Raw genomic sequence first — 15,604 nt, forward strand, 5'->3', positions numbered from 1 at the left:
TGTTGAGGATCCAGATGGCACAGGTTGTAAAGGAGCCATCGAAATCTCATGTGTTGTGATCTGCTGCATGTTGTATCACTGGGTGGTCCACCTTCATTTTGGCAACAGTATGGCAGTGGCCATTCATTCTAGTTGATAGCTGGTTGGTTGTCAAATCAATGTAAAATGCTGTGCAGTGGTTGCAGGCAGAGATGGTATATAACATGGCTGCTTTCAAAGGTGGCCTGGCCTCTGATGATGTAGGATAAGCCTGTGACAGGAACGGAGTAGATGGTGCTGGGTGGGTGGGTTGGGCAGGTCTTGAATCTTGGTCCCCTGTGGCAGGGGACTGGCAGTGGGAGGCCGCTATTAATACTATATGTGAGTTAATTAACGTACAAAATGACAAAAGGAGTCCAAATACATCCTTGGGTACCACTAAAGTTGCCTGCTAATGATTCCCCCCTTGACCAATTAGGAATTAGAGGTATATCCAATGAGTCATGTGGCCACAAACAAGTGGTTGAAGTGCAATATACTGTCCATAACAAAATCAGCTACTACTATTCAGGATATGAAAAAGTGAAATATGGCATCCCTCAAGGATTGGTATTACGACCCATTCTGTTTCTCCTCCAATTTGCAGATGATATAAGCTTCCTTATTAGTGGGAAAACAGAAGAAGAACTCTCCTATCCAAACAATGAACAGCGTAGAACAGTGGTTCGGCTATAAAAAGCTAATTATAAACAAAGAAAAGACAGCACTGAACTTCTACAATCTAAAAGGAAGGCACCACCCAAACATACAAATAGAACTAAGAGACAGAGTTCTTGGAGGTGTTGACAGCACAAAATTTCTGGGACTCTGGCTCCAGAACAACACATAATGGGAGGTTCATACTGAAAATCTGCAAAGAAAACTAAGCAAAACCTACTACATGATAAGGATCTTAAAATGTTGCTGCAGCAAAGCCAGCCTGTTAAATGTATACTATTCCTATGTGCATTCTGTAATTAAATATGGCATAATATTCTGGGGCAATGCAACAACAAACATTAAACTTTTCAGGGTGCAAAAGAGAATATTAAGAATTATTGAAGGGTAAACAATAGGAAATCATGCAGACCCATATTGAAAAAGACATCAATTCTTCCTTGCATTTTTACCAGGTTTCATAAAACAATATATTGATAGACACTCAGATATCTTATTAAAAATTAAGATATATATGCATACAATACAAGACAAAAATCTGATCTTCATGCGAAACAGGTGAGAACATCATTTAATCAAAAAGGCACTCTACATATTGGGATAAAAATTTAGAATAATCTGCCTAACCATATTAAACCAGTAAGTAAACTCAGTAGCTTTAAGGCTGAACTAAAGGCATATTTAATTGATCATTACTTTTACAGTCTGACAGAGTACCTAGAAACCAAACAACAGAAATAAATATGCATTATGAATATTCTACTTCGCATGTTGTTTCTAATGTTTGTTGTATATGTGATTCTTTGCTAAACTACTCAAGTATCTAGTACTTAGGGATGCAATACAAATTGTATTTTATTTTGTAAAGAGTTAACCATGTCCAATATCCTTGTATATTTTTATACATGTAGGATTAGAAGTACTAAATAAATAAATAAAGCATCCTCCCTATGAAAAGATACTCAATACAGTCACAAATTTCGTTTGATACCCAAATGATCATACTTTCACCAATAAGTGTTCGTGTGTTACCAGCTCAGCTGCTTTATGGAACAAGAAATTCTGCATCTACTTGCATGCATTGATTGATGACTTTCAAGTCAGTATATGAACCTGCACAAGAATTAAGATCAGAAAGAAGATTTACAGTGACATATATGTGTCATTTTTATTAGTTAGTTTTATGTTCCATAGTTTATTTCCACAATGTCTATCAAAAATACATGGAAGAAATTGGTCTGTGGGTTACAGATTCATGACTTCCTTGTGTGCATGGTTTTCTTTTAGGCACACAAGGAATTTTGAATAGTATAGTAGCTCAAATTTAACAAAAATTAACATATTAATATTTGTAACTACCTGTGTTACAAGTGAAACACAAATTTTACAATAAAGTAAACATATTTTGCTACTATATACCTTCTTCACATTATAATGCAATCGAGCCAATAATATTATAAGAAATGTATTATACCAGTGGGTATGGATATGTTCAATTTGATAAGAATAATTTCAATATATTGGAGTGCCAAAGAAACTGGTATAGGCATGTGTATTCAAATACAGAGATATGTGAAGAGGAAGAATATGGCTCTGCAGTCGGCAACACCTATTTAAGACAGGTGTCTGGCACAGTTGTTAGATCAGTTACTGCTGCTACAATGGCAGGTTATCACGATTTAAGTTAGTTTGAATGTGATGTTATAGTCAGTACACTAGTGATGGGACACAGCATCTCTGAGGTAGATTTTCCCGTATGACCATTTCACGAGTGTACTGTGAATGTCAGGAATCTGGTAAAACATCAAATCTCCAACATCACTGCGGCCAGTAAAAGACCCTGCAAGAATGGGACAAATGACAACCAAAGAGAATCATTCAATGTGACAGAAGTGCAATCCTTCTGAAAATTGCTGCAGATTTCAATGCTGGGCCGTCAATAAGTGTCAGTGTGCAAACCATTCAAAGAAACATTATCAATATGGGGTTTCAGAGCCAAAGGACCACATGTGTACCCTTGATGACTGCATGACACAAAGCTTTATGCCTTGCCTAGGCCAATAAACATTGACATTGGACTGTGGATGATTGGAAACATATTGCCTAGTCAGACAAGTCTTGTTTCAAATTATATCAAGCGGATGGACATGTACGGGTATGGAGACAACCCCACGAATCCATGGACCCTGCATGTCAGCAGGGGACTCTTCAAGCTGGTGGAGGCTCTGTAATGGTGTGGGGCACGTACAGTTGGAGTGATATGGACCCCTGATATGTCTAGATATGACTCTGACAGGTGACATGTGACATGTGACATGTAAGTAAGCATCCAGTCTGATCACCTGCATCCATTCATGTCCATTGTGCATTCTGATGGACTTGGGCAATTCCAACAGGACAGTGCGACAGCCCACACATTCAGAATTACTATAGAGTGGCTCCAGGAACACTCTTCTGAGTTTAAACACTTCTGCTGGCCACCAAACTCCCCAGACATGAAGATTATTGAGCATATCTGGGATGCCTTGCAATGTACTTGCATCCAATGTAAACTGGTTGAAATGCCAACAAATGACAGTCATAAATAGGTTCACCACAAGGCTTCTAACATGATAACTTACACACAAATGCAAGTGTTACACTGTGCACCAATTAACACTGTACTCCACCTTCTCCTACTCAAACATTCAGAGCCTTTTACCTTATTCATTAATTCCTGTTCATATCTACATCTACCTATATACTCTGCAAGCCACTGTATGGTGCATGGCAGAGAGTACACTGTAATGCTACTAGTAATTCCTTTCCAGTTACAATCACAAATAGATCAAAGAAAAAAAACTCTTATAAGTCTCCGTACAAGCTTTAATTTCTCTTATCTTATCTTTGTGGTCCCTATGCAAATGGTACAACGGCAGCAGTAGAGTCATTCTGCAGTCAGTTCAAATGCAGATTATTTAAATGTTCTCAATAGCATTTATCAAAAAGAATGTCACTTTCCTTCCAGGGATTCCCATTTGACTTTCCAAAGAATCTCTATAACACTAGCATGTTATTCAAATGAACTGGTGACAAATCAAGCAGCCTGCCTCTGAATTGCTTTGATGTCTTCCACTGATCTGACCTGGTGCAGGTCCCAAACACTTGAACAGTACTCAAAAATGGCTCAAAATAGAGTCCTATATGTGGTCTCCTTTACAGATGAATCACATTTTCCTAAAATTCTCCCTATGAGCCATTATTACAAATCATCATCTCTACTTGTTATAACCTTTAATCACCAATAATTGCGTGGATATTCAAACATACTCACTTAGAAACAATAGCTGGTTACATGATAACAACTCAGTATCTCTTATTCGACTGCCATGCCATGACATGTGGCCGGCGCCGTTCGTAGCTAGGTGGCGCTCCCGCGCTCAGCCGAGTTGCGGAGCGCCTCTATCGCCATTTGCGCATACTGTCGTGGCGGCACTGTTAAATGTCATGGCACTGTCACAACACTTTTCCCCCCTTGAAAAAAACACTCACTTCCTTGGAGACATGGACAGTGCGGAGACATCCATGGCCTCTCGTGAGGCCCCGAGAAGATCCCGCGGAGAGACACGAGAGTATGGTCGAATATGTCCAGGACGGAAGCTCATGCGTGGAACGTGCCTCCTGGATGAGATGGTGGGTGAAAGCTTCGGAGCAGCATCCATAGGTGTCGTGGACCTGGGGGTGTGCTCCAGCGAGATGGGTCCCGGAGAAGGGGGCGTCGCGACTGGGGCCGGTTCCGGCATACTCGGAAGCGGTAGCGACGTCGGCTGCATCAACACATACGGTAGATCGTCAGCAGCAACAGGACTGGCTTCACGGGCTGGTGGAGGCAAAGGAAGGGGCTGTGGCACCAGCATGGCCACCACTCGTGGGCGCATCTGGTTGTAATGGCAAACAACCATGCCGCCGTCCGTACGTATTTCACAAAGCCGGTAGCCGCGAAAAGCCTTGACCACCCCTGGAATCCATTTAGGGCGAGATCCATACCCTCGTGTCCACACGTCGGCGCCCACCGAGTATTTTCCCACACTAGGGGACACAGCACAAGGCCTGACAGGGTGAAGCAGGTGCAGTAGAGTGCGCGGTTGGAGGCCATGCAAGAGTTCAGCAGGGCTGCGATCACCCAGAGGCGTGAAGCTATAAGAACTCAGAAATTGCAGCAGAGCATCATCTGTGGAAAAATCACTAAGGAATTTTTTCATCTGGCTTTTTAAAGTGCAGACAAGGTGCTCGACCTCCCCATTCGATTGTGGATGGAAGGGCGGTGCTGTAACATGATGAATCCCTCGTCCAGTACAAAAATCATGGAAGGCCTGCGAAGAGAACTGAGGGCCATTGTCCATGATGATCGTGGATGGAAGACCTTCTAGCGCAAAGATTTTGGACAAAGCCAGCGTCGTCGCCACAGTGGTCGGCGACGGACATCGAACAACAAACGGAAACTTTGAGAATGCGTCAATCAACAGTAGCCAATAAGTACTAAGGAAGGGGCCGGCAAAGTCAGCGTGCACCCGTTCCCATGGCTGTGCCGGATCAGGCCACGGAGAGGGCATTGTACGAGGTGCAGCCAGTTGTTGAGCACACTGACCACACACAGCAACCATGTGGGCAATGTCCGAATCAATAACGGGCCAATAAACATGCCTGCGGGCCAGGGACTTAGTCCGAGAAATACCCCAATGGCCTTCATGCAACAGTTTGAGAACATCTTTGTGAAGAGGGGCTGGCACCATGACCCGTGGAGATGCACCATCCATGGCCAAAAGAACAACACCATCACAAACAGACAAAGGCGCAAGGCATGGTAGTTGTGAAGGGGATCCAATGCCTGGCCCTTGGTCCTGTCCGGCCAACCCCATTGAACAAAACCAATCACCTGACGCAGGACCGGGTCCCGCACAGTAGCCAACGTGACCTGTGAACCTGTAAGTGTAAAACCCTTGACCGCATGACGTTCTTCCTCATCAATGTGGAAACAGAGTAGTTCATCACGATCGAAAACCGGGTCGGGGCCCATCGGCAATCGCGACAATGCGTCAGCATTGGGATGCTGGGCCATCGGGCGATAGTGAATCTCATAGTGAAAATGAGACAAGTATAAGGCCCAACGTTGCAGGCGGTGAGCTGCCTTATCCGGAAGCGATGCCGATGGGCTGAACAGAGAGACCAGCGGCTTGTGGGCGGTGATGAGGTGAAACTTAGAACCATACAAAAAAACGCTGAACTTTTTTAGAGCATAAATGATAGCGAGCGCCCCCTTTTTGATTTGGGAGTAATGCTGTTGCCCATCATTGAGGGTCTTGGAAGCATAGTCAATGGGTCGTTCCGACCCATCCTCATACCGATGGGTGAGAACAGCCCCTAGGCCATACTGTGACGCGTCAGTCGCCAGAACCAAGTGCTGACCCGGATGGAATGTGGCAAGACAAGGCACCGACTGCAAATGAGCCTTCAGGTGGACAAAAGCCTGCTCACACTCGTCGGACCAACAGAAAGGGACGTTTTTGCATAACAGCTGATGCAGAGGATGAGCTACCGCTGCCGCGGATGGAATGAATTTGTGATAATAAGCAATCTTGCCTAGAAATGCCTGAAGTTCTTTGACCATAGATGGCCGGGGTAGAGCGTTAATGGCCGCAACGTGCTGATGTATAGGACGTATACCCTCAGGGGACAAGTGGAAACCAAGATACACAATGGAGGGTTGGAAGAACTGTGACTTGTCCAGATTGAACCTCAACCCAGCCGAATGCAAAACCTGAAACAGTGAACGCAAATTGTGAAGGTGCTCCTCAGTGGAGGCCCCCGTGACAACAATGTCATCCAGATAGTTTATGCAGCCAGGAACGGAAGCCGTGAGCTGTTCCAAAAACCGCTGAAAAATGGCCAGCGCGCTAGCGATGCCAAATGGTAACCGCTGGTACTGATACAACCCACAAGGATGTTGATGACGAGAAATTCCTTGGAAGAAGCATCCAACGGCAACTGATGTTACGCCTCCGATAATTCAAGTTTGGAAAAGAACTGGCCCCCATCGAGCTTGGTAAATAACTCCTCAGGACGGGGAAGAGGATAAGTGTCAATGAGGCTCTGAGCATTGACGGTGGCTTTAAAATCACCATGCAATCGCAGACTCTCATTTGGTTTAGAAACCACCACGATTGGCCATGCCCATTCGCTGGAGCTAACAGGAAGGAGAATCCCTGAAGCTGTTAACCTGTCTATCACAACCTTGACAGGTGCATGCAACGCCACCAGAATAGGGTGTGCCCAGAAAAACTTTGGGTGAGCTGTAGGTTTAAGAGTAATGTGGGCTTTAAAATCCTTGGCATGACCCAGACCAGCAGAGAACACGGACGAAAATTCAGAACACAATCCATCCAGCTGTTGATACGGAATATCCTCAGATATGAGGTGCACATCATCATCAATGGAGAACCCGAACAACTGGAAAGCATCATAACCGAACAGGTTTTCAGTGCCCGCATGATCCACCACATAAAACGTGAGGGGCCTAACAACAGACTTGTAGGCAGTGGAAGCATCAAACTGGCCAATGATAGGAAATTTCTGTTTATTATAAGTTCTCAGATTTCGTGTAACTGGAGACAAGGGAGGGGAGCCCAACTCCAAATACGTGTGAGAATTAATGAGAGTTACTGCAGAGCCAGTGTCCACTTGCATGCGAATGTCTTTATCCAGAACACGAACAGTAACAAACAACTTATTTGTTTGAGAAAGCACACAGTTAACATCCATGTCCGATGCCTCGTCCTCGTTGACAGGAACATTAGGGGACTGACACGCAAAAGCAATGTGGCCTTTTTTCCTACATGAATTACACGTGGTCCAACGTTTTGGACACGTGGCCCTGTCATGCTGTACGAAAAAACGTGGACAAGAAGGAAGTGCGGGACGAACCTGCTTCTGTGGTTGCTGTTTTCGCTGCTAGCGTTGTGGCCCAACGTGATGTTGTTTACGTGAGTGAACTGCCGCCACATCTTCGTTCTCCTGTGAAACAGGCAAATTGTCCGTGTCAAAAGTTGACTGTACAGTGCCTACATCACACCACTCGTCTATTTGCGCGCCAGCAGCGTGAGACACTTCAAAGGATTGAGCGATGATTAGAACTTCCGACAACGATGGGTTTGGCAGTAGTAGGGCACATTGCCGAACTTCTTTATCAGGAGCAAGCCATAGAATAGCATCCCTAACCATTGAATCAGCATAAGACTCATGATGAGTGTCAACGACGAACTGACATTTCCTACTCAGACCGTGTAGTCCCGCCGCCCAAGCCCGGTAAGATTGATGGCGCTGTTTACGACACCGATAGAACGCCACACAGGTGGCAATGACATGGGTGTTTTTTCGGTAATAGTTAGACAATAAGTCACACATTTCTTGGAAGGACAGAGAGGCAGGTTCCCGCAGAGGGGCTAACTGAGATAGCAGCTGAGAGATCCATGGGGAAATCCAAGATAGAAATAACGACTTACACATAGGAGCGTCGACAGCGCCAAAGGCCAAGAAGTGTTGCCGCAAACACTTCTCATAATCCTCCCAGTCTTCAGCGGCCTCGTCGTAAGGAGGGAATGGAGGCGGAGAAGAGGAAGACAGACGATGAGTAAGCGACATCGACAACGCCTGAATAGCAGCCGTCACCTGTGTTTGTTGTGCCTGAATAGCAGCCGTCAGCTGTGTTTGTTGTTCAATGAGCGCTTGCATAAGCTGTTCCATGTCTGCCCCGTCACAAACACACAAATCCACAACGCAGTGAAAATATGCCATCCTCGTCGCCAAAAAGTGTTATAACCTTTAATCACCAATAATTGTTTGGATATTCAAACACACTCACTTAGAAACAATAACTGGTTACATGATAACAACTCAGTATCTCTTATTCGACTGCCATGTTGTGACATGCGGCTGGCGCCGTTCGTAGCTAGGTGGCACTCCCGCGCTCAGCCGAGTTGTGGAGCGCCTCTATCGCCATTTGCGCGTACTGTTGTGGCGGCACTGTTAAATGTCGTGGCACTGTCACAACACTACTACAACCTTTACATGCTTCCAGAATGAAATTTTCACTCTGCAGCGGAGTGTGTGCTGATTTGAAACTTCCTGGCAGATTGAAACTGTGTGCTGGACCCAGACTCTTACTCAGAATCTGTGTCTTTCGCAGGCAAGTGCTCTACCATCTGAGCTACCCAAGCACGGCTCATGACCCGTCCTCACAACATTACTTCTGCCAGTACCTCATCTCCTCTCGGTCTGGCACACAGTTTTAATCTGCCAGGAAGTTTCTTACATGCTCGTTCCATTTCATATCGCTTTTCAATATCACACTGAAATATTTAATTGACGAGACTGTGTCAAGCAGTAGTAACATTGTATTGAAACATTACTGTTTTATTTTTCCTACTCATCAGCATTAACTTACATTTTTTTACATTTAGAACTGGCTGCCAATTATCACACAAACTAGAAATTTTGTATAAGTCTTCTTTTATCCTCCTAGAGTCACCAATGATGACATCTTCTGAAAAACCACAGCATAATCAGCAAACAGTCACAGGTTGCTGCTTACCCTGTTGGCCAGAACATTAATGTATAAACAAAATAACAGTGGTGCTACCACACTTCCCTTGGGCTATAGAAGTTGTTGATAATATTTGATATGTTATACAGAAATGAACATACAGTGCTTTCCTGAAATTAATAGCGATTCCATTTGGAGAGAAAAATTTATTAATTCTTTGATAATAATTTCTTCTATTACTGCCTGTCTAACTGGATTAATTATTCTGTAGGTTAACTCTCCTTGATGTATGTTAAATGGGCAACATTTACATAATTTGTGAGGTGATTCTACATGTGAAAATCAATCAAAAAATTGCTACAAACATGTGTCCAATTTTCGATCATTACAGAACTGGAGTAGGTTGAAGACTATTTATATCCATGAATGAATATGAAGTCAAGTGTGAATATTACTTATCAAAATGCAGTGTAGGCACTGTGGTGGACAGAGTAATGATTGGACAGGTGACTGATCCATGCTACAAAAGGTATGGGGGTTTTCCAACATACAGTAGCACTATGGCATTGCACTGAGCAACAGCTACAAATGTACCCAGCGTGCAGTCATCGGTGGGACCTTTGAAAAGTTGTGACTCTGTGTGCATGTGGTGCTTGAGTGTTATTTAATTGAGCAAGTCCACTGTGTCCATGAACAACAACATGCCACATATGTTGACCCATGCAGAGTACGCAGACATTGTACTTGTGTATGGGTGTTGTAGTGGCAGTGCTCATTTGGCTGTGACAGAATGCCAGGCACATTTCCCTGTTTGACAAATCCCATGGTGCCATTGTATTTCCCATGGTTTCCAAGACATTACCATCCAGTCAATTCAGGAAAGGGAAGACATTATTGCAGTGGTACAATGGACTCCCACCAGCATTACATGGTGCATTAGCTGTCAGCTCGATATTCCACAAATGCAAGTGTGGTGCATATTACATTCTGAGAGCTTTTACCCATTTGTTGTGCAGACCATGTAACATCTGCACCCAGCTGACTCAGTAATCCTACAACAATTTTGTAAATGGTTGGTTGTGCACAGAGGCATCATGCAATACACTTTATTTACAGATTAGTATTTACTGATATGACTAATTCCATAAAACTGAGGCTTTTTTTAAAGAGTGTTATGATCTGTAGTATTAGATGGTTTGGAGAGATTACAGAAAATATCAGCTAGTGATATCTCTTTATTTAAGGCTTGTAATATTTATGAGTAAACATATAGTTGGCAATCTCTGTCCTGGAAGGAAAATTGTGAGGTACAAAGTAAATTATTGCTACTTTAGTTGTAACCATGAGTACATTATATTTTCCAATACTTTAGAAAAAAAAAGAAATTATTTAGATTTTTCTTCTCATCTTTCTCATATAGAACTTTAACAACTGGATATTTTAATGTGTCTAGAAAAATTCCCTGTGCTAGCGATACATTCCTTCTTCCTTTCATAAAATGTTTTAATCTCTTTACTTGTCCATAATTTATTTATTTTAATGGATGATATGTGTGTGTGTGTGTGTGTGTGTGTGTGTGTGTGTGTGTGTGTGTGTGTGTGTGTCTGTTGTCTATTTTTGATGGCCTTACGGGCTGAAAGCTTTATCTGTGACAGTCTTTTTGTTGTGCTTATCTATGACTCAGCACCTTCACTATATGGTGAGTAGCAACTCCCTTTTTCATAATATTATTTATTTTAATGGAAATTATGGACAATTTTTGAGACAATTGACTCTCAAATATTATTGCAAATGTGTTCTAAATACATTGAGTTTCACATGATTAAATTCTCAAAACTATACAGTGCTACCAGGTGGCTATAATCGAAGTGAAGCTACACATTGAGGTCCAGCATGGTTTGTAATTACCATATGGCAGCAAAACTTGTAGATATTCTAATGCATTAATGAGAAACTGATTTATGCTAGAAAGAAATTGGTTCCAATTTTGACCAACAGGTGCAAATCCAGCACTGTAAATGCACAAGACATATAGAAATATTTCCACATGTAATGGATTAGGAATGGGATGCAGTCAGAAAAGGTCCAAGTGAAAAGACATAATGTTGATTTTATTATTAACCATTGCTTATGCAATTTATTCAATATGAGCACTAGAGGCATTGACAAGGCACTGCATCCATAAAACATCATTATCAACAGTTGCTTGCAGTAGTTCTGGTGAAATCTGAGCAATGTGTTCCTGTACACTGGCGTTCAGATAAGGTAGAGACACAACATGCCCCTGGTGAACACATTCTTTTAGATATCTCCAGAGTCAAAAGACACATGGGTTCATATAAGGTGACCTTGCAGGTGATCTTACTTCTGAAGCAATATGTTTGCAGTAGGTTATTTAAAGCAGATCTTTCACTGGGCCAGCAAAATGAGTGTTACACCACTTTGCATTAAAACAGTGCTTTACACACAGTTGCTCTCTTCCAGAGCAGGGATCACAGGCTGTACAGTGAGGTCTTAATAACATGCAGACATGTGTATGGTACACCTGACAGACCCTCTGGGTGGATTCTCTTCACAGAAGAATGAACTGGGAATAAAGGTGCTTGTGAATCCACTCCACACAGTCACATACAGTGAGTACAAGGGTCTTTGTGCACAACATACATTTTAACAGTGCCCGAAATTGGCAGTTCTGTGTATTCACTGCATCCTGTAGTGTCACTAGCAGCAGATGGTCCTTCTTCTTGATAACCATACTGTTCACTCACTTTATGGCTTATTAATTGACACTGTGGATGTCATACCATCATACAAACAGTATACAATGCCAAATTTGCACCTCGTGGCAACAACTGGAATTAATTTTTTTTCCAGCGTAAATTAGTTCTGTATCAACACATTAACATATCTATCAAGTTTCACTGCCATAAAATAATTACAGCCCATGCTGGACTTCCATGAGTAGCTGCACTTTAATTAAATCTCAAATATATTTTTAGTTTATTTTAGTTATCCAGGATGGTCTGATAGTCCATTAATAATGGGGAAAAACTTTTTTGGACTAAATAATACCCATGAAAAAAATATCACTCAGCACCCTGCTATCTTACAGTAAAAGAGTTAGAAAATTCACTACTAAAATCAGATTTAACAATTAAATAACATTTCTATCTTCTTTTTAGTCAGAATCTTTTAAGAAATCTACATTCCTGTGTTACAGCCAGGTTAACAATCAATCTAAATTTATCATAAATTGCTGAGAGCTGCTTCATTGGGTCCTACAGGCTATTAAATTTATCAGAAATATTCTGCAATATAAATTCACAGCAACATGCTTCTATTTTCTGATGACTGTGAAAACTCATTTTTTTCTATACTCTTGGCTTTTTGTTCAACTTTTACATATGTGCCAAATTCTAGAATGTTGATGCAGACAGTTTGGTGGGATGAAAAAGTGTAGTAACTTGTAAGTATATTCAATTATTATTGTCAGTTTGTCCATCTGAATTTCACTGCAATTACCAAGCAAGGTGGCACAGTGGTTAGACACTGGACTCGCATTTGGGAGGATGACGGTTCAATCCTGCATCCAGCCATCCTGATTTAGGTTTTCCGTGATTTCCCTAAATCACTCCAGTCAAATGCCAGGATCGTTCCTTTGAAAGGGCATGGCCGACCCCCTTCCCCTTCCTTGCCTAAACCAATCAGACTGATGACCTCACTGTCTGGTCTCCTTCCCCAAACAACCCCAACCCTCACTGCAATTAAAGAGCAGTTTTCACCAGATGCATTTTGATTTCATTCATAAAGTATCTTTTGTTGTCACAGGTGTTTCTGCCTATTTGCATTGAATTGCACCCATAGGAGTAAGGGAAATTCTGAGCGGGGTTTGGTTGTGGTGGTGGGTCATGGCAAAGGAGAAGGACATCCACAGCTTAGACAAATAGCGTCAAAAGTCAAATCATTTTACTAGCACCCATGTGACTGCACTCATAGTGTGGTGTCAGTGACTATACGCCTCCACAACATGTGGTGAGGACAGCATGCAGTAGCAATTAACTGACACACACTGTACTGCGATGTTGGCACCCAGGAATGCTGACTCTAGCAACTTATGCAGCAGTGTGTGCCCAATTAGTGTGACACAGCCACTCATGGATGGAGCCAGAAGTGCTGAAGACTGCTGGGTTACTTGCAGGAAATACCAGCCTCCGGGGGTGGATCTTACCTCTGTGAGTGACAGTGCATGGCATTTAGGTGCTTGCATCAGCATGGAAAGGTATGCAGCTGTACCAGTCGGTGTCATTCTGCTGCCCTACAAGGCAGGAGTATGGCCACTGTGGAAGTGGGCCAGGAGGAAGCTCATTAGTGGAGAACTACCAAGTCCAAGAAGGAGGACCTTACAGAAGCAAGTGGCATGGTGGTGGAGGCCCAAGCTTGTGGCAGCTGTGTGCTGTCCCGTATTACTCAGTCACCTAGCATAGTCCGTTAATCCCAAAAGTTTTTGCTGGGCTGCTGATCACTCTGCTAAAATTAGTTGTTATTCATAATGGCTCATGGTCCACCTGATGCTCCAACGTGCTGTTTTCAGCTGCTTGTGGGACTACACATCTGTGGTCTTGTGATGTGGATTGTCTTGGTTCATCCTGCAAGAGCTCTGTCTTATTGCTGCATTCCAACCTTGTGGTACTTGGCCTAGTTATGTTTGTGACATATAAACAGCCTCATTGCTGCAACCAGTATGCCAACACTTCAGCACCCATCAGCTGCCTTCAGTAGCTGTGTCTGAAATGTTAGTACCCACAGTAGCATCCAAAAAATAGTGGTGATGCTACATTACCCCCACCTCTGGATGACTTGGCCCCTGGGTCTCTACCCTAGCTAGGCAGCTTGAACCACAAGGTTCAGAGACTGTGAATTACAGTTTTTAGCTCTCTGGTTCTGATGTTCACCTGATTCTTCCCTTCCAAATAGTAAGTTAAATTTTGCACTCACACATCAACAGACACACAACAGACACACACGAAATTTTTGCAATACAACTCACTACAGCTAGACATGTCTCCATGGAATCTCTCCGTGAGTCCCTTAACATATCTCGCATCTCTCAAGGGCCTCATTCCTCTCTCTTCAGTGTTTTACACATCTTATAGAGTAGTCACATCTCTCAAGGGCCTCATTCCTCTCTCTTCAGTGTTTTACACATCTTATATAGTAGGAAATATAATTTTTATCATTACTCACACTTACATACACAACAATTATTCTTTACTTTGCACTTACAAACTGCAAAAGGACCTGAAATTTCTTCCTGTGTTAATAAATTATCCTTGAAAAAATCACCTTTAACAGTGCATGATCTGACTTCACTAATCTACATCTACATCTACATCTACATCTACATCTACATCCATACTCTGCAAGCCACCTGACGGTGTGTGGCGGAGGGTACCTTGAGTACCTCTATCAGTTCTCCCTTCTAATCCAGTCTCGTATTGTTCGTGGAAAGAAAGATTGTTGGTATGCCTCTGTGTGGGCTCTAATCTCTCTGATTTTATCCTCATGGTCTCTTTGCAAGATATACGTAGGAGGGAGCAATATACTGCTTGACTCCTCAGTGACGGTATTTTCTCGAAACTTCAACAAAAGCCCGTACCGTACTACTGAGCGTCTCTCCTGCAGAGTCTTCCACTGGAGTTTATCTATCATCTCTGTAATGCTTTCATGGTTACTAAATGATCCTGTAACAAAGCATGCTGCTCTTCATTGGATCTTCTCTATCTCTTCTATCAACCCTATCTGGTACGGATCTCACACCTGTGAGCAATATTCAAGCAGTGGGCGAGCAAGTGTACTGCAACCTACTTCCTTTGTTTTCAGACTGCATTTCCTTAGGATTCTTCCAATGAATCTCAGTCTGGCATCTGCTTTACCGGCGATTAATTTTGTATGGTCATTCCATTTTTAATCACTCCTAATGCCTACTCCCAGATAATTTATGGAATTAACTGCTTCCAGTAGCTGACCTGTTATCTTGTAGCTAAATGATAAAGGATCTTTCTTTCTATATATTTGCAGCACATTACACTTGTCTACACTGAGATTCAATTGCCATTCCCTGCACCATGCGTCAATTCGCTGCAAATCCTCCTGCATTTCAGTACAATTTTCCATTGTTACAAACTCTCGATATACTACAGCATCATCCGCAAAAAGCCTCAGTGAACTTCCAATGTTATCGAAAAGGTCATTTATATATATAGTGAATAGCAATGGTCCTACAACACTCCCCTGCAGCACACCTGAAATTACTCTTACTTCAGAGGTGTC

The 15,604-nt window shown here is 42.7% G+C and overlaps 1 protein-coding gene across 7 annotated transcripts in view; it reads right to left on the bottom strand.

Moving 5' to 3' along the window:
* The window catches only part of LOC124555503 (bestrophin-2-like), a 674,041-nt gene that overhangs the window by 7,784 nt on the left and 650,653 nt on the right, over positions 1-15,604 (bottom strand). Inside the window, exon 12 of one of the 7 annotated variants that reach the window (XM_047129433.1) lies at positions 9,177-9,323. The exons of 5 other annotated variants lie outside the window; for them this stretch is intronic. In XM_047129433.1, the coding sequence (XP_046985389.1) occupies positions 9,305-9,323 (19 nt within the window). In that variant the 3' untranslated portion in view covers positions 9,177-9,304. Of the gene's footprint in view, positions 1-9,176; positions 9,324-15,604 lie in introns of those variants that run through there. One more of the 7 variants, XM_047129436.1, reaches the window with a different exon arrangement.

This window comes from Schistocerca americana, chromosome X, assembly GCF_021461395.2.
Source record: "Schistocerca americana isolate TAMUIC-IGC-003095 chromosome X, iqSchAmer2.1, whole genome shotgun sequence".
NCBI lineage: Eukaryota > Metazoa > Arthropoda > Insecta > Orthoptera > Acrididae > Schistocerca > Schistocerca americana.